This window comes from Ovis canadensis, chromosome 2 (assembly GCF_042477335.2).
Source record: "Ovis canadensis isolate MfBH-ARS-UI-01 breed Bighorn chromosome 2, ARS-UI_OviCan_v2, whole genome shotgun sequence".
NCBI classification, from domain to species: Eukaryota; Metazoa; Chordata; class Mammalia; order Artiodactyla; family Bovidae; genus Ovis; species Ovis canadensis.
The window spans coordinates 25,994,777-26,020,480 of record NC_091246.1 but is presented as its reverse complement, the minus strand read 5'-3'; the positions used below and the strand labels follow the sequence as shown (position 1 = coordinate 26,020,480).

Below are 25,704 nucleotides of genomic sequence, written 5' to 3'. Positions count from 1 at the left end.
TTCCAAAATTTTGTATGTCTGAAGTATTTATCAGTTTTTTAGAAGCTTGCAATTCCTTGTGATTTTTCTCTGACTCTAAAATACTGTATTTTGTACCTAATTTTGTGTTCTTTTATGAATGACATTCTAACATGTATACTATCATGTGAATTGAATCGCCAGTCTATGTCTGACGCAGGATGCAGCATGCTTGGGGCTGGTGCATGGGGATGACCCAGAGAGATGTTATGGGGAGGGAGGTGGGAGGGGGGTTCATGTTTGGGAATGCATGTAAGAATTAAAGATTTTAAAATTTAAAAAATAAAAAACTAAAATTAAAAAAAAAAAAAGAAAAAATAAAAATAAAAGAAGATCTCCAAATTATACAGGCTTTGAACCCCACCAATTCTGGATCTTTCCTTTTGGGGAGAGGATACAAATTTTTCATAAGCTTTGTTTCCCTTTCCTAACAAACTCATTGTGTAGTCACACCTGAGCTGGGCTAAATTCTCAAAATTGCAAACCATGCTGTCAAATGAGGCCTCAGAGAGCCGAGGGGATACATTCTCAACATAGCCTGTCCACTCTGCCTCTGTCCCTGGGGTCACGAAAGAGGCAGAGCTCTGGCCTCCATTCATAGGACCTGGGCTGGGGGTCCCTGTCTGGTGTTCCCACCTGGCCATCTAGACCCAAGACATGGATAGGTATCTTAGAACACCCCAACCTGGAGAGCTTAAACAACAGGCACTTCTTCCCCACAATGCTGGAGGCTAGAATTCTCAGATCACGATGATGTTCCTAACTACATAACACAAGAACTGTGTTCAATGTTACTGGGCAGCCTGAGGAGGGGTGGGGAGAATGGATACATGTGTATGTACAGCTGAGTCCCTTTGCTGTCCACCTGAAACTATCACAACATTGCTAATCAACTATACTTCAACACAAAACACAACGTTTCTTAAAAAGATGCTGATAGAGCCCATGTCTCGTGGCAGCCTGTTTCCTGGCTTGCAGACCATCATCATCTGGCTGTGCACTCATACACATGACCTTGTCTCAGTGTAAGCAGGCAGAGAAAGTCTTGTCTCCTCCTTTTCATATGCAATCCCATCATGGGGACCCATCTTCGTGGCTTTGTCTAAACCTAATCATCTCCCAAAGGCCCTACCTCCAAATCTCTTACACTGGGGGCTTGGGCTTCGACATATGAATCTGTGGGGACACAGCATTCAGCCCATTATAGCAGGTGATGAAAAGCCACCTCTAGAAATGGCGCAGATGACTGTGAGGGTGGGGGGTTCTATAGACCACACTGTCCATCCCCTCTGTAAAGAGCCTTTACGCTTACATCCTTTATTACCCAAGGACAGTAGAATGTCTCTCTTGGCCACTCTTGATAAAGCCACTCCTGAACAGTTGAGCAGTGCTGTGTGGACAGGAGACAAGGCAGAGAGTGGGCATTCTGAGTGACATGTCCTGGTACCATGCCTTACATGGGGAGAGCAGTGGGGCTTGGGGCCGGGGGGAGGCTCTGGACATGGATTTTTCTGCTGCTTCCTCTCAGGCTATGGTTTTTCCAGTAGTCATGTATGGATATAAGAGTTGGACCATAAAGAAGGCTGAGTGCCAAAGAACTGATGCTTTTGAACTGTGGTTCAAAAGAGAAGACTCTTAAGAGTCCCTTGGACAGCAAGGAGATCAAACCAGTCCATCCTAAAGGAAATCAACCCTGAATATTCATTGGAAGGACTGATGCTAAAGCTCCAATACTTTAGCCACCTGATGCAAAGAGCCAACTCACTGGAAAAGATCCTGATTCTGGGAAAGACTGAAGGCAGGAGGAAAAGGGGGTGACAGAGGATGAGATGGTTGGATGGCATCATTGACTCAATGGACATGAGTTTGAGCAAACTCTGGGAGACAGTGAGGACAGGGAAGCCTGGAGTGCTACAGTCCATGGGGTTGCAGAGAGTCAGACATGACTGAGCAACTGAACGATAGCAATCTCTCCGTCCAAACACATCAGAGACCCTAAATTCCAGCCCTCATCTCCTCCTTGCCTGACAGTCCTGGGCAAGTCCCTTGTGCCTAAGTCCTTGCTGCTGCTGCTGCTGCTGCTGCTAAGTTGCTTCAGTTGTGTCTGACTCTGTGAGACCCCATAGATGGCAGCCCCATCCCTGAGATTCTCCAGGCAAGAACATTGGAGTGGGTTGCCATTTCCTTCTCCAATGCATGAAAGTGAAAAGTGAAAGTGAAGTTGCTCAGTTGTGTCTGATTCTTAGCGACCCCATGGATTGCAGCCTACCAGGCTCCTCTGTCCATGGGATTTTTCAGGCAAGAGTACTGGAGTGGGTTGCCACTGCCTTCTCCACCTAAGTCCTTGATTGAAAATCAAAGGATTTAGACCATTAGCAGTGAGGTAGCTCTTGGCTCAGAAGTTCTGCCACCACAAATGTACTTCATACCATAATTCAAGAGGAGGAAAAACTACAATCTGAGTTGGCCAGATTCCCCAGACACAATCCATCTCAACAGTTAAGAGTCTTTGGCCCATACCTTCTGCATTTTAAACTGCATTAGAGAGGATTTATAACCTCATTTAGGTCTCAGACATTTTGAGATATGGTTTCTGTGGGTGGCAAGGACTGTTTTTCTAAGATGGAGGCTGGGGATCTGCTCCATTGAACCACAATGCAGACCAGAGATTCCAGAATGAATCTAATATTTTCACACTCGATTCTCCAAGATATTCCTAAATGGGAACCGTAAACCGTCAACATTAGCCATGGGGGTCCCTTGGCTTTTCATCCTATGTTCGTTAATGACTCGAAATCCACCTGTATTTATTAACCTACTATGAAGTACTTAACATTATGTGTGACCTATTCATGTGTTATCTGTGTATGTATGAGTTGCTCAGTCATGTCTGACTCTTTTTGACCCTATGGACTATAGCCCACCAGGCTCCTCTGTCCCTTGGATTCTCCAGGTAAGAATACTGGAGTGGATAGCCATTCCTTTCTCCAGGGGGTCTTCCTGACCCAGGGATTGAACCCACATCCCTGCATTGCAGGCAGATTCTTTACTGTCTGAGCCACACGAAGCCCATGATTACGAAGCACAGAGGATAGGTTCTGTTTCTGAATCTGAAAGCCTCCTACATTCTCAACATCTTCCAGGTGCTGCGGGCATGTTTCAGGTAAGATCTGCCAGTCTTGGCAAGTCTTAGACAGGGTGGCACAGGAAACAAACACCTCTGAGCTGGTGTGAAGAGGTTGGTGGGGGTATAAGAAGCACATGGTGGTCATGGGCAGCCAACTGGAGCCAAACCATGTCCAGAGGGCTGGGAATGGACCTGCATAAGAGCTGCAAGTAATGATGAGCTGGATCATCAGCCCTCAGTGATAAAATCAAGCAGCAAGATGAGATTTGACAAGGAACTGTGAACATCAGGATAAGAGAGGGTTGGTGCTAAAATTGTCCTCTTCCCTAGGGTCACTGGGGACAAGAGAGGAAACAAATGAACTGCTGCTCCCAACAATAAGGGCCCGTCTGCACAGGAGAGACAGAGCCCAGCCACGCTGGTGCAGCCACCAGCACCCATGCCACTCCTCCTTCCAATATCCACTAAAGGCAGTTCTTGTGCTCAGACATGAGAAGGTGAAGGCCTTGAAATCTCTGTAGGAAAATGGACATCGCACTTTGGTTTAAATGTATATAAACACACACAAGTGTGGCTGGTGAGCCTGCTCACTTTTGCTCCTCTGCACTGGCTCTGTCTACACCCAGCCAGATGGGTCCCCATGAACTTCAACTGTATCTGCCCTAACATCTTCCCAAAAGTAGATGCACTGCTTTGCCCAAAGAAAAGTCTTCTTAATACTGGAGAGCCTGCAGTGGCCTGCCTCCTATCCTCCATCCGTACCCCACCCCACTCTGTACTATCCACAGTGGCCTCATGGTGGCCTGACCCTCTGAGCACACTCCTGCCTCTGGGAACCCACATAGGCTTTTCCCTCAATCAGGATGGCTCCTGGCTGCCCTCAGGTCTCTGCTCAAATGCCTTCTTCATAGCAAGGCCCCTCCTGATCACCCAGCATAAAACAGAATCCCAGACCGCCAATCACAGCAAGTTCTAGTCCCTTCCTTAAATGCTCCAATGCACTGGGCAGCTCTTGTTCAATTGTTCAGTGTCTACTTCTGCCAGTGAGATGTGGACTTCACAAGGCAGAGATCTCCATCTCCAAAGTCCAAGTTGGAGTCAGCATCTAGCACCTCACACAACTCGGAAAGTGTTAGTCACTCTGACTCTTTGTGACCCCGTGGACTACAGCCCACCAGGCTCCTCTGTCCATGGATTCTCCAGGCAAGAATACTGGAGTGGGTAGCCATTCCCTCCTCCAGTGGATCATCCTGATCTAGTGATCGAACCTGGGTCTCCTGCATTTCAGGCAGATTCTTTACCATCTGAACCAGGAGGGAAGCCCAAGAACACACACAGCTGTGGACACTGGTAAATGCTGGTCCACAGATGGACAAGTTCATTTAAATGATGGGAAAGTGTGGAGGAGACACATTCTTTAGGGAAACCTGAATGAGGCTCAAGAAGCCTCAGTAAGAAGGACTCCATAGCTGTGGGGCTGTTCCACAGTGGGTGCCCCCTGCAGCACCCCCTTGTCTAGGTCGGAAGAAGGCAGCCTCCTTGAGTGCAGCTGTTCTGCGAGCCTGAGAGCAGGTTTCTGAACTGGCAAGAAGGCAGGAGGCCTTGCTGTCTGGATAATACAACATAGGGCTGACTTAACCCACAGGCGGCCATAGGCCCAGTCCCGTGACATGTGTGTTGGAAATTAGTCTTAAGAAGGTGGTAAAAGTCCAAACCTAATGGGAAACGAGCCAAGAGGTGCCACACTGAGTGGAAAACGTCTTCCTGCTCCAGGATCTCTGCCAGTGGTTGTTATTACATCCACTAAGCATCATCCCAGTCACCTTATGTGCCCACTCAGGCTGCTCTATGCTTGTTTTTAGGATCACTTTTTAAATAAAGTATTATGTTTAAGATCACCTCACCTCTTAAATAAAAGGGATTATGGTAAAGTCGGGCTTCCCTGGTGGCTCAGATGGTAAAGAATCTGCCTGCAGTGCAGGAGATTGGGGTTTGATTCCTGGTTGGGGAAGATCCCCTGGAGAAGGGAATGGCTACCCACTCCAGTATTCTTGCCTGGAGAATTTCATGGATGGAGGAGCCTGGTGGACTGTAGTCCATAGGGTTGCAAAGAGTTGGACACAACCGAGAAACTAAATTTACTCTTACGGTAAAGTCTGAGGAAGATTCTTTAAATAGATGGATACTCAGAGAAAACACTTTTATTTCTAGGAAAAATTTAAAACACCAACTGGGTGTGTCTCCACATTCTTGGTTACAGGGCTAACATGGCTATGTAACTGTCCAAGGCCAGGATGGGGCACCCAGTCGGCACGGCCAGGGTTGATCACTGAGTAGTGACAAGCACAGGTGAGCATTCCTCCGCCCCCCTGGTCACAGCATCTTAGGAGAATGAGGTCAACACCTGTCTGAAACAGCTCCTTGCCTTCTCTGGACCACCAACCCTGCTCCAAGGTGGCCTGCATCTCCAGCAGCTCCAAGATTGAGGTGCGCTGAGCATTGAGAATAATAGTGAGCAGGGCTTGGGATGCACATCTCATTTCTGAGATTATGAGGCCAGAGTTCACATACCTGCTTGTGATCAAGTTCCTGCACTCACCTTTCATATGAGTGACTATCAGAAAATTTTCTTTTCTATCTGCCCCATTGGCATGTCTCTCCAAGCAAAAAGAGAAGCAAAGTCTAGGATCTTGGGGCAAATGTGAGCAAACATATTGCACTGTTTTTTAACATGGGTGGATGCATACTATTACACATCCCATGTTTGTCATTGAAAGCAGAATATGTGGCTGAAAAGACTTTCTTAAATGATGTCCCTCAGTGCCCAAGAAGAGGGTTCACTTTGAGGCCAGACTGAGCAAAACAAATGCTGAATTACATGAGATGGCTTCAATTTGAGATGTCTATGAGGCCAACCAACATGCGTGTCTCAGTTGATAGCACATGATCCTTCTCCGAGGTCACCAGGAGTTCAGGGGTGGGAGGGCTGAGTGACCCCTAACTGTCCAAGCAGGACTGGTGCTAGTGGTGGAAGAGAAAAGACACAATACTTACAAAAACTTTCCATTTGTCTTTGATCCTATCAGGACAATCTGCTCAGATTCATCCCGAGAGATTTTTCCATGGAACCAGGGCATTTTTTCATGGGCTGTGGTGGCGATCAGTTTCTCCAGCTGAGGTTTCTGGCTGATGATGGCCTGCTCAAGAGCTTGACCCTGTCACGAGGAGAGGAGATGGAGCCATAATAAGTGAAAGTCACAAGAAAGACACATGAAGCAGGTCCAATCTGTCCTAAGTCCTGATAACGGTAAAATGAAATCACATCTGTTTGTTTGTTCATTCAATAAGGAAAGTTAATAGACCTCGTATGTTAAAGTATCTTCAAGTGCGTGACTAACAAAATAGATTTTAGAATACAGAGGCTGGCCTTTGCAAAGACACATCAGGCTTTAGAAACCATCAGGAATAATCCATGAGGACTAGAGAATGGGCCTCCTGACCTCTCCCAATCAATCACCTCCTAGAACTGATTGTTTTATATTAGACCCTGATCGTTTAATGACAATCTGGAAGACTTAAGATGTGTGCAAGCAAAGAGACATGCTTTGTTTCTGTCTTCCCCTAAAAGGCTTCACTCTAAGTGTTTACATATGCTGCTGCCTGTAACTGCAGATGTGGTCACAGAAAAAAGAGATAAATCTTGACAATGCAGAAATGACAACATGGAAAACGAGAATGAGAAGGAGGCTGACAGCTGAGTGAATTACCTTCCTAATCACACTTCGTGGGAGAGAAATAGATACCTATTACAGTGGTAAATGAAGAACACAAGTCGCTGATTCAAAGTTATAAAAAGAACCAGAAGAAGTGAAAATAAAAACATAACCAACCCCTGAGGAGCAGGAAGAGAGGAGGGGAGGTAGAAGGGAAGGTGAACCTGAACATTTTGTCATGCTTCATAGATGGGACGAAAAACAAAAGCAGTAACAGTTACATACCAAGGAGGCAACCGGTGCAGAGTTAGCAAAGGGCAAAAGCAACAGAGTGTGGAATACTACTCAGCCACAATAAAGAAGGGACCACTGACACGTAACTGGTTCACAAATGTGTTATACTGGGTGTAAGGAACCAGTCTGAGAAGGCCACATGCTGCGTGAGTCCATTTACATGACATTCTGGACAAGGCAAAACTATGGGGACAGAAATCAGGTAAGGGGTTGCCAGGGGCTGGAGTGGGCGGGGGTGACCTGAGGGTGCTTGATGGGTGATGGACTTATTGTGTATCTTGATTGGGGCTGGGGGTGGGGCTACGTGATGTCACCTGTTTGTTAAAAAAAAAATGATAGAACTGTACACTCAAAAGGGATGAATTTTCATAGTGTGTAAATTATACCTCAGTAAATCTATTAAAAGAGTAAAAGGATGGTCTAAGTCTTGGCACCAGGGACCAGTTTCGTGGAGCATAATTTTTCCACTGACCTCGTGGAGGATGGTTTCTGGATGATTCAAGCACATTACATTTATGGTGAGCTTTATTTCTATTATTGCTACAATAGCTCCACCTCAGATCATCAGGCATTAGATCCTGGAGGACCCCTGGTATAAATCATATCCAATAAATACTAATGAAGAATACAGAATCCATAATATTGGTCTGCAAGACTGAATGCAGTCAGTGCAGAGCATATTATAGGAGTAACAGAGTGAGTGGATGGAATCCTCCAAAAGCCTCTACTGTTATCCACACGTACATATAAAAAGCATACATCCACAAAGTGCAAGGAAATGGTTCAACATGTGAGTCCGACCAGAAGACTGTCAACCAGCCTGGTGCCTCCTGATACCAAGTGCTATGGAGAGTGTGGCGGGAATGTAAGTTGTCACAACCTTTGGGACCTTTCTGGATGACAACCTGTCATCACATCCAAATCCTTCACTGTGTTCAATCCAACCAGTTTGGGGTTACCCTGCTGATATTGATAAAAGGTTATGAGAATGATAGGGGGCATTGTTTATAAACAATGAAGGTGTCTACCAATATGTGCTAGTAAAATGAATTATGGTCCACAGGAGGGACTATCAGAGGGCCAGTAAGGGGCTGATGCAGCTGTGTGCTTGTTGACATGGAAAATTCTGGAAGAAATGTTAGGAAGGGGTAAAATCAAGTGCCAATCAGTGTGTTCAGTATGATCCTCTTAAGTAAATAAATACAAGTATCTGCCCAGTGATCCTGCTTTGAAAGGGCCCAGCATGAATTGGGTGACAGTGGTTTCCTGTGGTGGAGAAACCCACATTGCTGGCACAAAGGGGCCCACCCTCTCAAGCATGACCACAAAAGAGGAAAGGCTGCCTTCTTGGAGTGAGGCATTTGGGGGCCCATGTTGATGACTAAGGAGAAGGTTGCTTATCTGAAGCACCACTGCATAGCTCTCATGCAACTGGGTGCCTGTGTGGAATTCCAGGGCCCCTGTGAGCAATAAGACCCTTCATCACACCTGCCAGAGGACCGCCCACCACCCACCTGTAGGTTCCACGTCTGTTTCACATATTCTCGGATGAGGTTCTCCTTCAAGTCCTCAAAGGGGCCAGTCTTGGGCTGCACCCCCGGCGGCCGGTTGAAGGGCTTCTGGAGGAGGCAGATGAGGCCATCCAGCTCCTGGGTGTGGTAGTGGCAGAGCTCGGCTGGACTGCCATGGGCCCGGCCACCCGTGATGGCATAGGTGCCATTCAGCTCCCTCTCGATGGTGTAGTGATGTGCCTTTCTGTCATGTGCCACTGACAGGGCGAAGCCACCCAGGTAGTTGCGGCTCTGGCGCAGCAGGTAGAGCCCATCGCTCATGCCCCCCTGGACCAGGTAGTCTTCCGCCTCCTCCCGAGTGATGTTGCCGAAGAAGAAGGGCAGGTGATTGGCGCCGTCACCCATGCCTGTGCCTTTCCTTCAGGTGTCCACCTGGCAAAACAAAGACCAGGCAGTGGTCAAGACCCGAATGGCAAGGCATTGTTAGAGGACCCACCCTCCAGCTCTGGAGGAAAGTCCTCCAGTCAGCAGGATGCTCTTCCTTCATGGACTCAGGTCTAGAGCCTGAGCTAATCTGCCCTTTTCCTTTCTGCCCACATAACCATTAGATTTCAATCCACGCACCTATGGACACCTTATCTTTGACAAAGGAGGCAAGAATATACAATGGAGTAAAGACAATCTCTTTAACAAGTGGTGCTGGGAAAACTGGTCAACCACTTGTAAAAGAATGAAACTAGATCACTTTCTAACACCGCACACAAAAATAAACTCAAAATGGATTAAAGATCTAAACGTAAGACCAGAAACTATAAAACTCCTAGAGGAGAACATAGGCAAAACACTCTCTGACATAAATCACAGCAGGATCCTCTATGACCCACCTCCCAGAATATTGGAAATAAAAGCAAAAATAAACAAATGGGACCTAATTAAACTTAAAAGCTTCTGCACAACAAAGGAAACTATAAGCAAGGTGAAAAGACAGCCTTCATAATGGGAGGAAATAATAGCAAATGAAGCAACTAACAAACAACTAATCTCAAAAATATACAAGCAACTCCTACAGCTCAATTCCAGAAAAATAAATGACCCAATCAAAAAATGGGCCAAAGAACTAAATAGGCATTGCTCCAAAGAAGACATATGTATGGCTAACAAACGCATGAAAAGATGCTCAACATCACTCATTATCAGAGAAATGCAAATCAAGACCACAATGAGGTACCATTTCACACCAGTCAGAATGGCTGCGATCCGAAAGTCTACAAGTGATAGATGCTGGAGAGGGTGTGGAGAAAAGGGAACCCTCTTACACTGTTGGTGGGAATGCAAACTAGTACAGCCACTATGGAGAACAGTGTGGAGATTCCTTAAAAAAACTGGAAATAGGACTGCCTTATGACCCAGCAATCCCACTTCTGGGCATACACACCGAGGAAACCAGAATTGAAAGAGACACGTGTACCCCCAATGTTCATCGCAGCACTGTTTATAATAGCCAGGATGTGGAAGCAACCTAGATGTCCATCTGCAGATGAATGGATAAGAAAGCTGTGGTACATATACACAGTGGAGTATTACTCAGCTATTAAAAAGAATACATTTAAATCAGTTCTAATGAGGTGGATGAAACTGGAGCCTATTATACACAGTGAAATAAGCCAGAAAGAAAAACACCAATACAGTATACTAACACATATATATGGAATTTAGAAAGATGGTAACGATAACCCTGTATGCGAGACAGCAAAAGAGACATAGATGTATAGAACAGTCTTTTGGACTCTGTGGGATAGGGAGAGGGTGGGATGATTTGGGAGAATGGCATTGAAACATGTATAATGTTATATATGAAATGAATCGCCAGTCCAGGTTCAATGCAGGATACAGGATGCTCAGGGCTGGTGCACTGGGATGACCCAGAGGGATGGTATGGGGAGGGAAGTGGGAGGGGGGTTCAGGATGGGGAACACGTGTACACCCGTGGCGGATTCATGTTGATGTATGGCAAAACCAATACAATATTGTAAAGTAATTAGCCTCCAATTAAAATAAATAAATTTAAGTTAAAAAAAAAAAGATTTTCAAACACACCCTCTCAATATTGAACCAAAAAACAGAGCATTGGACCAATGGGCCAAACCAAGCTTTCTGTTTCTCTTTTTTGTTGTTGTTCTTGTTGGGGACAAAGAATTATAAGAGACAAACTAAAAAGAGAAGTCCTCCTGCAAAATAAGACTTAGGAGCTCTCACTCTGTCCCTATGTCTGGTTACCGGGACATAGGGACAGAACCCAGAGGAGTCCATTGCTCTCTGGAGATGAAGATGGCTGTCAAGACCACTCATGCTGGTCAGTTACCTGCTGTGAAGATGTTAAGGGACTCCTTTTACATAGACACTGAGGGACTACTGTGTCACATACTGTAGTTGGACCCCAGAGAGTTGAGCACTGGCCACGTTTATGTATCACATCAAACCTTTGGCTGGGAGGTAGGACAGGCAAGCAGTTGCCCTGAGGCATGAAAAGTGTCATCCTCCCAAAACCCCAGGCCTCAGTAACATGCAGACCCCTCCCTGCTCTCCTCCACACCACTTCCTGGCACCCACCTTGTACCAAACACATGGCTGATAGTGAACACACCGTGTAGGTTCCACATTTGATAAAGACATCTGTCACAAAAAAGCTACCTCTTGCACTAAACAGACACACACTTCAGAAGGGAAATGTGAAGACAATTTGACAGGAAGATTGTTTGATCAGTTGTGGTTGTAGATGAGAAGAATCTAAATTACCAGTCTAAAAAGCATACAAAAGGGTAAACCAAAAGCGGCTTGTCATCAGTGGAAAAGTATCTAGATGACTGCATCTGTACACTGAGAGAGCAAGGCAACACCCCTTCATGTTACACACACACACACACACACACACACACACACACACACACACGACACATTCAGAGACGCAGATACACAAACACCTGTACGCACACATGATTACATGAAACAGTTTCTTCTCAATAGGAATTACCTTAAAAGGATCACAGAACATAATACCTGCCTCGTAGAGGTAAAAATTTTCTCCAGGTAATATTGCCAAACCAGTATTTCTCAGTGAGCACCTCCCCCCGCGCCGAAAAAAAGACATAGGTTTTATTATAATTTGGTTGTACAAATAATTTTCTTGCTTGCTTCTCTTAATTGACTATCTATCATTACTTTTTCCTTGTGGAAGTTTCTAAACATCACTCAGCAAGGTTTTGTTTTCTCTTAAAAGTACAGTTCATATTTTCTCGTAAGGCAAAGACATCTGCTATTAACCAAAAGTCCTCTCTGGAAAGACAGTGAGTAGACATGTCTTTTCAGAACAATATTTCTCTTCTGCTTCTTTCTCCTTCTCAGGATGATAACCCCTGTGTGCCGTGCGTGTTACAAGTTCAGCCCCCTCTCCACAGGGATGGCCCTAGCGCTCCTTTCTCATGCTCTGCTCTGTTCTTGCAATGGGGCTTTCACCTGCCACGTGCTGTGAGCCCAGCTGCCTTTCCAACTGCTGTCCCCGGCAGCCCATCAGTTTTCCAACTTCCATGTGCCTGCACATCCCCTGAACTCTGTTAGGAGCAGGGACCAGCCTCGCTGCAGTGCCAACAATCTGGGTGATGTCGGAGCTGGCTCTGACTGCATCTGAGGCTGAGATCCCCATGTACTACTCGCCTACCTTCCAAAGCCCAGGTGTTGCCCCAGCCAGGAACCCACAGTTCTTTCAGAATACTTGTTTTTTCTTGGGCTTGTTTTTAAAATGGCTTTGGCATGTGTTCTGTTTCTCTGTATCCCTTATACATGTATGTAAAATTGCTTCCGTCGTGTCCAATTCTTTGTGACCCTCTGGATGGTAGCCCTCCAGGCTCCTCTGTCCATGGGATTATCCAGGCAAGAATACTGGAGTGGGTAGCCATGCCCTCCTCCAGGGGATCTTCTTGACCCAGGGATTGAACCTACATCTCTTATATTTCCAGCATTGGCAGGCAGGTTCTTTACCATGGACAGAAGAGCCTGGTAGGCTACAGTCCATGGGGTCACAAAGAGTCGGACATGACTGAGCAACTTCACTTCACTTCACTTCTTTACCACTAGCGCCACCTGGGAAGCCTCCTGTATCTCTTCCTACTGGCTCTTTAAGGCGCCACCCCCAGTTGCACAGCTGCCCTCCCCTTCCCCTTGAAGCTCTCCCCTCTTATTCCTGCTTCATCTGCTCCATATCCACACAGTTCCCTACAGCTCATCCTATCCCTCTCTTGGTCAGCTTCATTCCTAGCAGGCTCAGTCCACAGGCCATGGCTGCCCCCTCCTGTTTCCTGGCTCACACACTCCCTCTGCTTGGGTCACATACCATCTTGCACACCTGCCTCAGATGCACCCTCACACTCAGCTGTTCCTACTTCTTCGGACTTTTTACAGAGCTGCCACCCAGCATTAGGCTCAATGAAAACCGTTGAGTCTTCAAAAACAATATTGTAAGTGTTAATAAACATTTTTAATTTATATAAACCCTTAACCACTATCACTTTTAAAATTCATCAGTTTGCCACTAATATTTACATCGGTGCTGGCCCTCTGCTGTGAATCCCACACTGAAGTGGATGAATGTGACAAGACAGGAGACAGGCAGAAAGGCAGCCTGCCAGGCCCATCCTCCAGGCCCCTAGTGGGAGGCTCCTGAGGCATGGCAGGCTCAGCCCCAGCAGGTGGCACCTCTCTGGCTTCCCTGGGAGAGCAAAGCCTGGCTGCCCTCGGCGTGAGCAGTGCCTGGCCGAGTAGCCCTTTTCTGATGGTGTGATTTCCTGTGCTGGAGGTGACACTGCGCCAGGGCCTGACAAAGACGCACTGGGCCGTTGCTCTTGGTGGCGGTTTTGACAGCAGAGACGGTTTGTTGCAAGGACAGCTTAAGGAAGATTCTCGGGCTGTTTAATTTGGAGGGTGAACAACATCTGTGATGCTCTTCTTATGCCTTGTTCAGACAGCTCCCACCAGCACCCACCTGACACCTTCTCCATAACACAGGCAGTGGTGATGGGCGGTGGTCACCTCTGCTGTAGCCACTGTGCCCAGAAGCTGCATCCCCGCCCTGCTGTTCTCAGCCCTGCTTCTCAGACAGTAGCTCTCGCTCACTTTGCTAAAGCAGTACAGACAGCGCCTTCCCCGCTGCGATGCTCCCCTCTCCGCCTGCACTCTCTCACAGGCACTGCTTGAATCTTCCATTTCCCTGGACCCCAGGGGAGATCTGTAGCTCAAATTCTGTTTAACACCCACTGGGATAATATGCCTTCTAGGGTAATAGGATAATATTCCACCTGTGGCTTCCCAGGTGGTGCAGTGGTAAAGAATCCGTCTTCCAATGCAGAAGATGCAAGAGATACGGGTTCTACCCCAGGGTCAGGAAGATCCCCTTGAAGGAGACAATGGCAACCAACATCAGTCTTCTTGCCTGGGAAATTCCATGAACAGAAGAGCCTGGTGTGTTACAGCCCCTGGGACCACAAAGAGTCAAATAAGACTGAGTGACTAAATAACAACAAGGGTAATATTCTCCTCGACAGTGCCTAGAACTTGCTACTTGTTTTTTGCCTATTTCAACTTTCCCAGTTATTTTTTGCCAGGTGTGAAACCACTTTATTCTAAAGTTCAAAAATTGAGAAACAAAAAAGGCCATTGGTCTCCATGGACCAGGCCCTTCAACTCCTCCCAAACACCCTCAGCACCTCAGCTGGGGCATATCTGCATAGGTAGCTCTTGAGTAAGGTGAGGCTTCATGCTATTGCCAGATGAGAGCCTCAAAACCTTGCAGCACTGGGGAGAGTTGGACTGGGAGCTTGGGACTAGCGGATGCAAACTATTCTATATGTAATGGATAAACAACAAGGCCCTATTGTATAGAACAGGGAACTGTATTCAATGTCCTGTAGTAAACTATAATGAAAAAGGAGATGAAAAAGAATGTGTATATAAGTATAGCTGAGTCACTTTGCTGTACACCTGAGGTTAATACGACATTGTAAATCAGCTACACTTCAACTTAAAAGCAAAACCAAAAAACACCGCAGCCAGTGACTGGATCTTTGGGACCTTTTTATGACACAGGTTCAAGGTGGATTTCACACCAAGAAAATGTTTTATAACATGAAATAGTGTTTTGTGATTCCTGGGTAGCACATTCCTCTTCCCAGCTTAGTTTGCTCTCCAGAGCACATCTCCATGGATGACAACCTTTCAATATGTGGTAATTTGCTATTGAAGACAGATTCTTGTCTTGGTCCTCCCACCAGAGTGGCAGCTCTGGGAGGTGAGAAGAGAAAGATTTTGTTCACTGCCCTGTCCTGATGCCTGGAACAGCTCCTGGTATATGGCAGATGGCCAAACTATTTGTTGACTAATAGGCATTGTGATGTTGCTGTTGTTGTTCAGTTGCTAAGTCATGTTTGACTCTTTGTGACCCCATGGATTGTAGCCCACCAGGCTCCTCTGTCTATGGGATTTCCCAAGCAAAAGTACTGGAGTGAGTTGCCATTTCCTTCCCCAAGGGATCTTCCCAACCCAGGGATCAAACCCGTGTCTCCTACATTGGCAGGCGGATTCTTTACTGCTGAGCCACTAGGGAAGCCCCAGGTATTATAATGGGAAGAACAAGTCTGACTCCATACTGGATCTATTTCTCTTTAACCTTTGTATTCTGTTGATTTGGCTTTGAGCAGTCTCTAAAAGGATGCTGCCTATAGCTTAAGTAAAAGTCATGTCTGACTCTTTTTGACCCCATGGTCTATAGAGTCCATGGAATTCTCCAGGCTAGAGTACTTGACTGGGTAGCCATTCCCTTCTCCAGGGGATCTTCCCAACCCAGGGATTGAACCCAAGTCTCCCTCATTGCAGGCAGATTCTTTACCAGCTGAGCCACAAGGGAAGCCCAACAGCTTAAAGTACACATAATAACCCACCTCTGGGAACCCTACCTCCCATGTCTGAGCATTAAGCTAAAATATCTTTGGTTAGCTCACAGGAAATATCCTGACCTGGTCAACCTGTGAATGACTACAGGAAAGAAGAAATTAGCACATGCCCTGCAGAGTCTGAGCGGAACCAGGAAATATTTGCAACAACTTAGCGTCAACTTCTTTTTAGCTTCTCACCTCCCCGCTTTGCTCTAGAAGAGAAACTAGCATCCAAACCCCAGCAAGATGCGGACACTACTCCACCATCTTCTCGGTCTGAATAAAGCTGCTATTCCTTGTCCAACACCTCGTGCTCAACTTATTGGCCTGTGGTATGGCGATCTCGGGCTTGGTAACCATATGATTAAGTGAAAGCAGCTTTCAAAATAATGTGTCCAGAGTAGTCCAGTTTTGCCTTTAAAAGGTTGTATACATGAAAGCATATAATAATATACAGCTAGAGAGTGGGAAAGGAGAGAGAAGGTCTGAGGGGACAGTGGGGATGGAGGAAGGGCTGCGGCTGGTTTTACTGGCCTCTTTTGTATTTTCTGTCAAAGCGTCCACTCTGCCCCTTCTCTTTTGTCTACCATCCTCTGCCTGGCCTTTACTCCATGCTCCATGAATCTGTGCTCACCAGTGTCATCAGTCTTTACAAGGCCAAACTCAAGGTCATTCTGAGGGCCCTGTCCTGCCTGATCTCCCGTTAGCAGTGGACACTGCCCAGCGCCCACACTTTAGTGGGTCAATCCCTCTGCTTGGCCAACTCCTCCCCCAACCACGGCTCCTTCCTCTGCTTACTCTGCAGCCCAGTGTGGGGTCTTCATCTGCATCTTCTCCCTGCACATGGCCCCCATGTGCCCATGGATCCCACATCCACCTCTCCTGGCTGAGCTTCTGAACTAAACGCTGCTTATCTGATGCTTCCACTGAAAATCTAAAAGGCAACTCAACCTTCAGGTGCCCAAAACGGGCTTTCAGTTGCTCATGTATGGTCTCCCTGAGCCCCTCTTAATTGAGGAAATGACATTAACTATAACCAGTTGCTCAGGACAAGACCTTAAAGACTCAGGATCCCTCCCTTTCACTCATCATGCATGTTTAATCCACTCACTTGTTGCTTCTGTTTAGTTGCTAAATCATGTCCAGCTCTTTTGAAACCGCTTAGACTGTACCCTGCCAGGCTCCTCTGTCCATGGGATTCTCTAGGTAAGAATACTAGAGTGGGTTGTCGTGCCCTCATCCAGGGATCTTCCCAACCCAGGGATGGAACCTGCGTCTCCTGCTTTGGCAGATTTTTTTACCACTGAGCCACCTGGGAAACCCAATCTGCTAAGGCAGATGATCTTATTTGCAAAGCAGAAATAGAGACACAGATACAGATAAAAAAATATGGATACAAAGGAGAAAAGAGAAGGCAAGATGAACTAGGGGATTGAGATTAACGTATATATGGCACAATGTTGGACACAACTGAGCGACTTCACGTTCACTTTTCGCTTTCATGCATTGGAGAAGGAAACGGCAACCCACTCCAGTATTCTTGCCTGGAGAATCCCAGGGACAGAGGAGCCTGATGGGCTGCTGTCTATGGGGTCGCACAGAGTCGCACACGACTGAAGCGACTTAGCAGCAGCAGCAGCAGCCACAATGTATAAAACAGATAAGTAACGAAAGCCTCCTGTATAGCTCAGGGAACTCTAGTCAATGTCCTGTGGTCACCTAAACGGGGAGGAAATCCAAAAAAGAAGAGACACATGAATACATATAGTAGATTCACTCTGCTGTACGGTAGAAACTAACACAACACTGTAAATCAACTATATGTCAGTAAAAATTAATTAAGAAAAAGAACATGTTTTCTTTCACATGGGTCCAGCCCACCCAGTAATGTGTCCCCTTGGGAAACAGTGAGCTTCATTCAAAGACCAGAGGGGCTACATCAAGGGCTGGGGACTCCATCAAAGATTCTTGAAGGAAGTTGGACTAGCTGATCTCCAGGAAGCTCTCGTCAGTTTTCCTCTAAAAGGTATTCTGAAGTCATGGCTTCTCTTTGTCCCCCTTGACATTCCCTGGGTGAAATGTTCATCAGCTCTCGCTCATGTGAATGGAAGTCTTACCTCGTTAGTTCCCGCTTCCGCCCGATCCTTCTTCTGGTCCACCCCCACCGTGCCCCCAGCAGGCAGAAGCATCACCCTCTCTCAGACACATCCCAAACCCTCCTCCCCTGACCTTCAAAGCCTACTTGATTTGGCCCAAGCCCCTTCCTCCTCTTGCCCATTTGCCCATCTCACCCGTGCTCACCACACCCAGCCACACCACCCTTCTTCCTGTCCTGGCCATGGCACTTTCCCTTCCACACCTGCCCACCCCCTCCCACCACTGCCTGGTTTCCTCCTTCTCAAGCCTGTGGTCTCAGCTCACGTCACCTCCTCAGAGAGGTGATGCTGATGGCCGAGTCTAAGGTGGCTTCTTGACCCCCTTTATCTTCATCTCCTGAAAAGGTTTATTTCCTAAATCCATTCAGTACAAGCAGGCCCATGTACAATGTAAGCTCTGAGGTCTACAAATTGACTTGCAACCCCAACAGTTCACCTGCATCCCAAACACTTAGGGGCTTCCCAGGTGCTCACAAAATACCTAATAAATGGAAATGCACTGATCACTCCTTTTTAGAGTTTCCACAGTGAATACATATTACTTTAGTAATACGAACTCTCACTGTGTGGCTGCTGCTTTACCCAGGTGGACAGCTTAGTGCCAGAGTGAGAGAACTTTGGAGAACACGTGTCCAACCTCTTTCAAGATCCACACAATTCTATTCTGCCCAAGACCCTCTTAAGGTGTAGCTGGCTTTGTGCCACCACCACCGAGATCTAAACACACAAATGCACAGGTCCCTCTGGAGCTGCTGTCAGTGGCCCATAGACGTGGCCCTGGCTGGCCTCAGCTCCTGGTAGCCATACTGGGCTACTGGCAAGTGAAAAGCTGCTCTATCACATGTGATCAAAGCATGCCCTCCACCCTCTATTTACATATTAAGAAGGCTGCATGTGCCCAACTCACACTCTTTTGATTGGTATCACCCATTTCCATCTGTCACCTCTCACCGCATCAGCACCATGCTTCTCAACTTCATACACTTGACAACTGGGCCAGACCATTCTCTGCTCTGGGGCTTCTTATCAACTATAGGCCAGGTAGCAGCAATCCTGGCCTCCACCAGTAATGCCAACAGCTTCCTCCCATCCCCCAATCATGAAAACCATCTCCAGACACTGCCAAAAGCTCCCTGGACACAGTCCCCAAATGTCCCCTGACTGGGAGTCATTGTGTTAATCATTAGGTCTGCCCACAAATCTGTGTGTTCTTTCCATTGCTAGAGCATCTTCACCAACAAATTAGATAAATGAATATCCCACTCTCGCATTTATTACCATCATCATTCTGAGCACAGGACAGGGAGGGGTGGAAAGGAGAAGAGCCCAGTGGAGGTAAGTGTGCCTTGACTCTGAAGGTAGCAGAGCCAGGGGTGCGGAGCAGAGCCTGAGCGCCATACAGGCTGGCATCGCATCCCAGTTCCTGATTCCCAGACCCATTAGAGCCACAGTTCTGTACCTGTGAAAGTGGTGGCATTAGCACCAAAGTCACCGTAACTCACTACAGTCACGATGGGTAGTGTGGGGGCTGCCCATGGCAACTGGGACTTCACTCACGGAGGCTCTGAATGAAAAACAAAAGGAATGGTTCATGGTAGGGTGGTGGAGGGGGAGGTATGGTCAGCCCGCACTTGAAAGAAGTGTGTGTCTGCGAGTGTGGATCTGAGTGCATGTGCACACACCACCGCCAACAGATATTCTCACACAAGGATGATGCAAGCTCGAATTGAACCACAGACAATGATTCCTACTTTAAATCCTGCCTAATCAGGTAAGGCTTCATCCTGCATTCAACGCCCTCTGAGGAGTTATCTCTAGAATAGAGACTATTTCATCACTGGGCTTTGATTCTGGCTGCCTCACCCAAGGAGCCCCATCAGCAGCCCCCCTTGAGCCTACAGAAATGGATTCCTGGGACAGATGATGAACCCCTGGAATCCGACGAGCATCCTCCTGACTTCCTTGTTCCATCTAAGCAGCACTGTGTTCTGCACTTCTGACATGTTACAATCTTCCCTTCCGACTAGCCTCTCAAAGTCCATTTTCCCCAATCCCAGGGCCAAGGCTGCCAGCACAACCTTTGCCCTTTACAATGCATTTAGCTTGGAAGATATCACTTGTGTAGTTCTAGCTTATCATACAGCAGATTCATAGATTAAGGGGAATAGCCCATGCTTGCCATCATAAACACAATGTCTCAGATAAGATTAGCAAAGTTAAAAGAAAAAGTCACCCTTCTGGGGGCAGCCTGCGTGCAAGGTTAGGTACAGCTGCTCACACACGGGATAGCAGCTACAAAAGCTGTTTGGAACTCACAACTCAGGTGGAAGGAAATTTTTTTCCCTAGCAGAAAACAATCAGAGTGAATTAAGCATGAGGTGGGTGGGATCTGCACGCCCACCCACCTCAGCTTTTAAGACCTTCTATTTTTTCCTTGTCTGCATCCTGAAAGCCATTAGAATAGATACTTCATAAGGATCAGTGTGTTTCTGTATTGTTTCCTGTTGCCTAGAACAGAAAGTGTTAGTCACTCAGTTGTGTCTGACTCTTTGTGATCCCATGGACTGTAGCCCACCAGGATCCTTTGTCCCTGGAATTCTCCATACAAGAATACTAGAGTGGGTTTGCCTGCCCTTCTCCAGGGATCTTTCCAACCCAGGGATCAAACCCTGAGTTGTCTACATTGTAGGCAGATTCTTTACCATCTGAGGCACCAGGGAAGCCCCGTCTAGAACAGAGGCACCCCTAAAAATGGGCTTCCACCCTGCAAAGCTTGGTGGAGAATTAGAATGTATACATGGTAGCCAGTCTCCATGATGGCTCCACAGATCCTTTCCAGCCCTCCTACCCTGACTGAGGGCTGACTGCACAGTGATAATGTGTGATGCCTGAGGCTAGTCTATAACGGCCTTTACAATTTTCCCCTGTCTCTGGATCACTCACCCTGGGGAAAAAGAAGTGAATGTGTTAGTTGCTCAGTCGTGTCTGACTCTTTAGAACCCCATGGACTACAGCCTGCCAGGCTCCTCTGTCCATGGAATTCTCCAGGCAAAAATATTTGAGTGGGTTGCCACTCCCTTCTCCAGGGGATCTTCCTGGCCCAGGGATTGAGCCCACACAGATTCTTTACCATCTGAGCCACCAGGGAAGTCCCAATCTGGGGAAAACCAGATACCAAGTCATGAGGATGCTCAAGCAGCTCTTTGGGGAACTGAGACCTCCAGCCAACAGCCAGCATGGATGTGCCAGGAGGAAAGCCACCTCAGAAGAGGGTCCTCCAGGCCCCGATGGGCTTTCAGACAATGTAGCACTTGTGACTGCAGCCTCACAGGAGACCGTGAGCCAGGCCAGGCCACCTCAAAACCGACCCACAGGCACTGTGAGGGGTACCACATGATTAGTTTAAGCTACTAAGCTGAGGGAAATCTGTTGTAGAACAACAGATAACTAATACAGCATGTGGAATAAGGTCAGATGAGAGGAACAAAGCTGCTTCATACATATTTGAATGACTTGTTGACGAACAAGGCCCCCAGATCTTGGGCTGAGTGAGGGAAGTACCTAGAGGCTAGGTTCTGGCAGAGTCAGAATAAAACTTCCAGGTACTGAGGACGGAAGAGATGAACTCCTAAGGTCAGGAGGGAAGGAACTGAGGTACACGTACCTAGTGAGTGCTCCTAGGAACTGCCACCCTGGTCTGTCTTCCTCTATCCCCACTTCTACACACTGAAGACCATCAGAGGCACTGACCCCAAGCCCTGCAAAGGCCTTGGTATACAAGCCTGGAAACTGGGATCAGAGGCAGAGCCCAAAGTTCGGAGTAAGTTACTGTCTCTGACAACACTGTAACTCACCCATTTTCATAGCATCCTTTCCTTCCCTTCTTCCTCCTCTCTATCATGTCAATATCGCTACCCTTGGCTCTATTTTCTTTTCATCCAATGCATGAAACAAACCATAGCTGGCTGTCATTATTTGTGACTAGTTATCTTCTATGCTGGTGCTAGTGGTAAAGAACCCATCTGCCAATGCAGGAAATGTATGAGACACGAGTTTGATCCCTGGGTTGGGAAGATCCTCTGGAGAAGGGAATGGCAACCCACTCCAGTATTTTTGCCTGGAGAATCCCATGGACAGAGGAGACTGGCAGGCTACAGTCCATAGAGTCGCAAAGAGTCAGACTCGACTGAAGCAACTTAGCATGCATATATATGTTCTATATAGGTGCTGTGAACAATAAATTTTCAAATGCTGAACTATTGCTCATAGAGAAAGATCGGGTTGGGTTCTTTCGAGCCTCTGATCCACGATATTTTTGTCAACAGATCAATATATAATTTCGTTTTCTGTGTGTTCCTGTTTAAAGAAACTCATTTCATGTATATCATTGACATCAACAGCCCACTCATGGCCAACAACCCTATAATTTATGCCTGAGAGAAGCTTATCTAGTGTGTGTTTTCTCCATAAGTCACTTCATAGCCTTCTTGCCCTTAGAAACACCAGACAGCACTTCAGCACTATGCTTGGGGCCCTTTTAAACAATAACAACAACAAAAACACACAAAAATATACAAAACACATGGCACTAAAGAGACTATGGAAAGGCTACCTGTTTGCAGGATGAGCTGAGACAAGAGGACAGAGTGACTCTTCATTCAACCTCAGCTGAGAACGACTTGAGTGACTCACATTCTTCCCTGTCCTGTGCATGTAGACGAATGACCACACAGCGAGGTGAGTGATGTGGGGGTTGCAAATCCATTTTACCAAGAAGGTGAATTTGTAAAAATGGAATCCATGAATAATGAGGATCGGCTATATGTGACTCTCCTCCACTCTCTCCTACTTGCCCGAAGAGCCTCCACTTCATGGGTAGAAACACAATGATGTCTTGGTATAAGGGATTTGCTGGTAGCTCAGCGGTAAAGTGTCTGCATGCAACACGGTAGACTCAGGTTTGATCCCTGGGTCAGGAAGATCCCCTGGAGTAGGAAATGGCAACTCATTCCAATATTCTTGTCTAGGAAATCACATGGACAGAGGAGCCTGGTGGGTTGCAGTCCATGGGATCACAAGAGTGAGATATGACTTAGTGCATAAACAACAGCAACATAAGATTGTGTACTTACGTGTATTATTCTTGTTTTCTAATCTGTGTTCATTTCAGTGCTTTTAAACTTGGTGTAGAACTAGAAGAGGTAGCTTATGTCTTTGTAATTAAAAAAATTAATTTTATCTTTTAGAGAGGAATATTTTTATTGATCATAATGTTTATCTTAATCAAAGATTCCATAAAAATTCCAATATTTTAATGCTAAAAATTTCAGCTACAAAATGATCATTTGCTTATTTGTATTTTTTTCTTTTTCCCTCATATTTTAATTTTTTTTATTGTATATTTTAGTATTGTTGATGAACAATATTATATTAGTTTCAGGTGTGCAGCAAAGTAATTCAGTTATACATATAGATGTGTCTATTCTTTTTCAAGTTCTTTTTTAAAAACCCCATCTGCCCTGGTTATCACCAGCCCTGACCTGCGCTTCAAGGCTTTTCTTAAGACCCATCAAACCATGGCTACTGCAGGTGCTGCCCCTGACTAAGCGTTCAGCCCTTTCTACTTCCTGTGGAGGATGTTTCAACAGCACTTAGCACGCTAAAGGTAGGCTGATTTCTCATCACAGGCTCAGTTCCCCCTTCTAATATGGACGGAGGTGACAGTGGCGAGAGTAAGTGCTACTCTGGGGTAACACCGTCTGGGGACAATTTCTGTCACAGCCCTACCACAGAGGGGAACAAAATCAGGAAGACAGAAAAAGATGTCTTGCTCAAAGCCACACAGGCACCTCAATGCAAAGCAACCTTGATAAAATTTGCCTGGGAATTCCCTCTGCAGCTTCAAGCTGAGAAAATTAAGTACTTGGACTTGGGTAAAAGGCAAAACTGCATCTGTAGGTTTGATTAATTTTCATAAGTAAGAGGACAGAGCTTGGCCCAGGGGGGCGGGAGAAGAGTTCTTCCTGGGCGAGTCAGGTTCTGGCTGATGAGTTATGAGAAATGACCAGGCAAAGGGAGACGCAGGGGGACCATCCCAAACAACACCAGCAGATGACTGCCCTCCATCAGTCAGCAAAGGGCCCTGGGCGCTGCCCTCTGCAATGGGGTTTGGCTGCAATTAAAAAAAAAAAAAAACAACAACAGGTGAACAGACCTGCAGCTGTAACATGGAGAAGCAGAACCCAAGTCCCCAGCCTGAGATGGCCCCATATCGGCCCCCATATCGGCCTCATATTGGCCCCATATCTGGACCGATATGGGAGACCACCTTGAAGGGCCTTCTGGGAGACCACCCTGCAGGGCTGTCCCTGGGCCGTCTGAGGCCTGCTGGGCTGGTCACACTGCCTCAGACCGGGTCTCCAAGGCAGTGGCATACTTCACAACTTCTGCGGAATGGTCCCTGTTCTGCACTTGTGGTAAAGCACAGAGATTCTTAGATACAGAGACACACATTTAAGAAACAGAAAGTAAGTCTGAGGCTGGAGAGAACACGATGTTACACTGATATTTAGAAGAGATGAGATGTTCCAGTACTTGAGAATGTTATCCAAACCTTCAAAACCAAGTTCTTCTGCCTTGCCTTCAAAACCCCGAAGGTGCTGAAAATGCATCAAGGAAATACTGATGTATCTCAGCCAACATCTGGATTTTCAGGCTCCACAAAGATATTCAAGAACTTCACTATATCCACCCAATACTTCCTCAACGTGATTAGCACAAATCACAGATACAATGCCTACAGAAACATTAACACTTAACATAAACATTAACTTTCAATACATTCGGTTACAAATAAGCAACCAGCCCACCATCGTGAATTTAATTTCAAATCATGAATCATTTATTCATTTAGGATGTCTGTTGGGCATCTTCTATGTGCTCTTCATTTTGTTGAGGACCCTATGGAATAGGAAGGGGACTTCCCTGCCTCCAGACAACAAGCAAGCAGAAGTGGCTCATGGGTGGTAAATCTTCTCCAGGGGCCCTGCTTCCATGCCCAGGACTGTGAAGACCCCAATTCTCTACTGTCTACACCTCTCCTCGCTTCCCAGTGTGACTGGCCAGAGCCACCGCAGATGTAACATCTTGGCGGAAATTCTGTGCACTTGAGGCTCAGTTCTGGAAATGGGGTCCCTGACCCAGCTTGGGCCAGAGATACAGCATACAGAAGACAAGTCTGGATTTTAAATAACTTCCTGGCAATTTTTAAGCACTTTCCTACTTGAGAACCTCTGCCATAATCCAATATTTCGTTCCCCAAGTGGGGCTGGTAGAGAGAAAAGGGAATTGAGCTGTCTCCCTCCAGGATGTAAGGAAGAAGGGAGTCTGGAGATGGGGTGAAACTGGGCTGCCTGGGAAGGGAACCAGGGAAGAAGATTAAAGTCCTCCACACTGTGCCTGCTGACCTCAAGGCAGGAAAATCCATCTCCAACTCCCTTAGGGAGGAAAGGTTATCCAGACACTCCTCTGCCAGGACACCAGGTCAGAGGCATGCTTGTCATGAAGCTGGATTTATACACAAGGACGCTGTTATTAAAAGTGAGCTAGACTTAGTGAAGAAATAGTGAGCATAGGAATGCATCCAAGTGGTCGCTAGTGATGCCCTCTCATGCTCTCTTGGGGTTGTTGACTGTGGGCTGAAGCCTGGGTCAACCCAGAGTGGTTCCTAGGACATCTCCCCACCTCCAACCCCCACCATGAACTTCACTCAACCATTGTGTCCTGAAAACCACCTCGTCACCCACTCTGCTCTTGGGAAATTTAAAAACAACAGATAAAGTCATAGATGAGAGAATTCACATTGTTGGCTCATACCTTACCCCACTGCCCTTCTCTTCCTTTGGG

At 46.7% G+C, this 25,704-nt stretch overlaps 1 protein-coding gene across 6 annotated transcripts in view; it reads right to left on the bottom strand.

Moving 5' to 3' along the window:
- The window catches only part of SYK (spleen associated tyrosine kinase), a 107,689-nt gene that overhangs the window by 49,745 nt on the left and 32,240 nt on the right, over window positions 1-25,704 (bottom strand). For all 6 annotated transcript variants that reach the window (XM_069575593.1, XM_069575596.1, XM_069575594.1 and 3 more), the window contains exons 2-3: window positions 8,667-9,095; window positions 6,200-6,360 (exon numbers count right to left, since the gene is read on the bottom strand). In XM_069575593.1, the coding sequence (XP_069431694.1) occupies window positions 6,200-6,360; window positions 8,667-9,068 (563 nt within the window). In that variant the 5' untranslated portion in view covers window positions 9,069-9,095. The remainder of the gene's footprint in view (window positions 1-6,199; window positions 6,361-8,666; window positions 9,096-25,704) is intronic.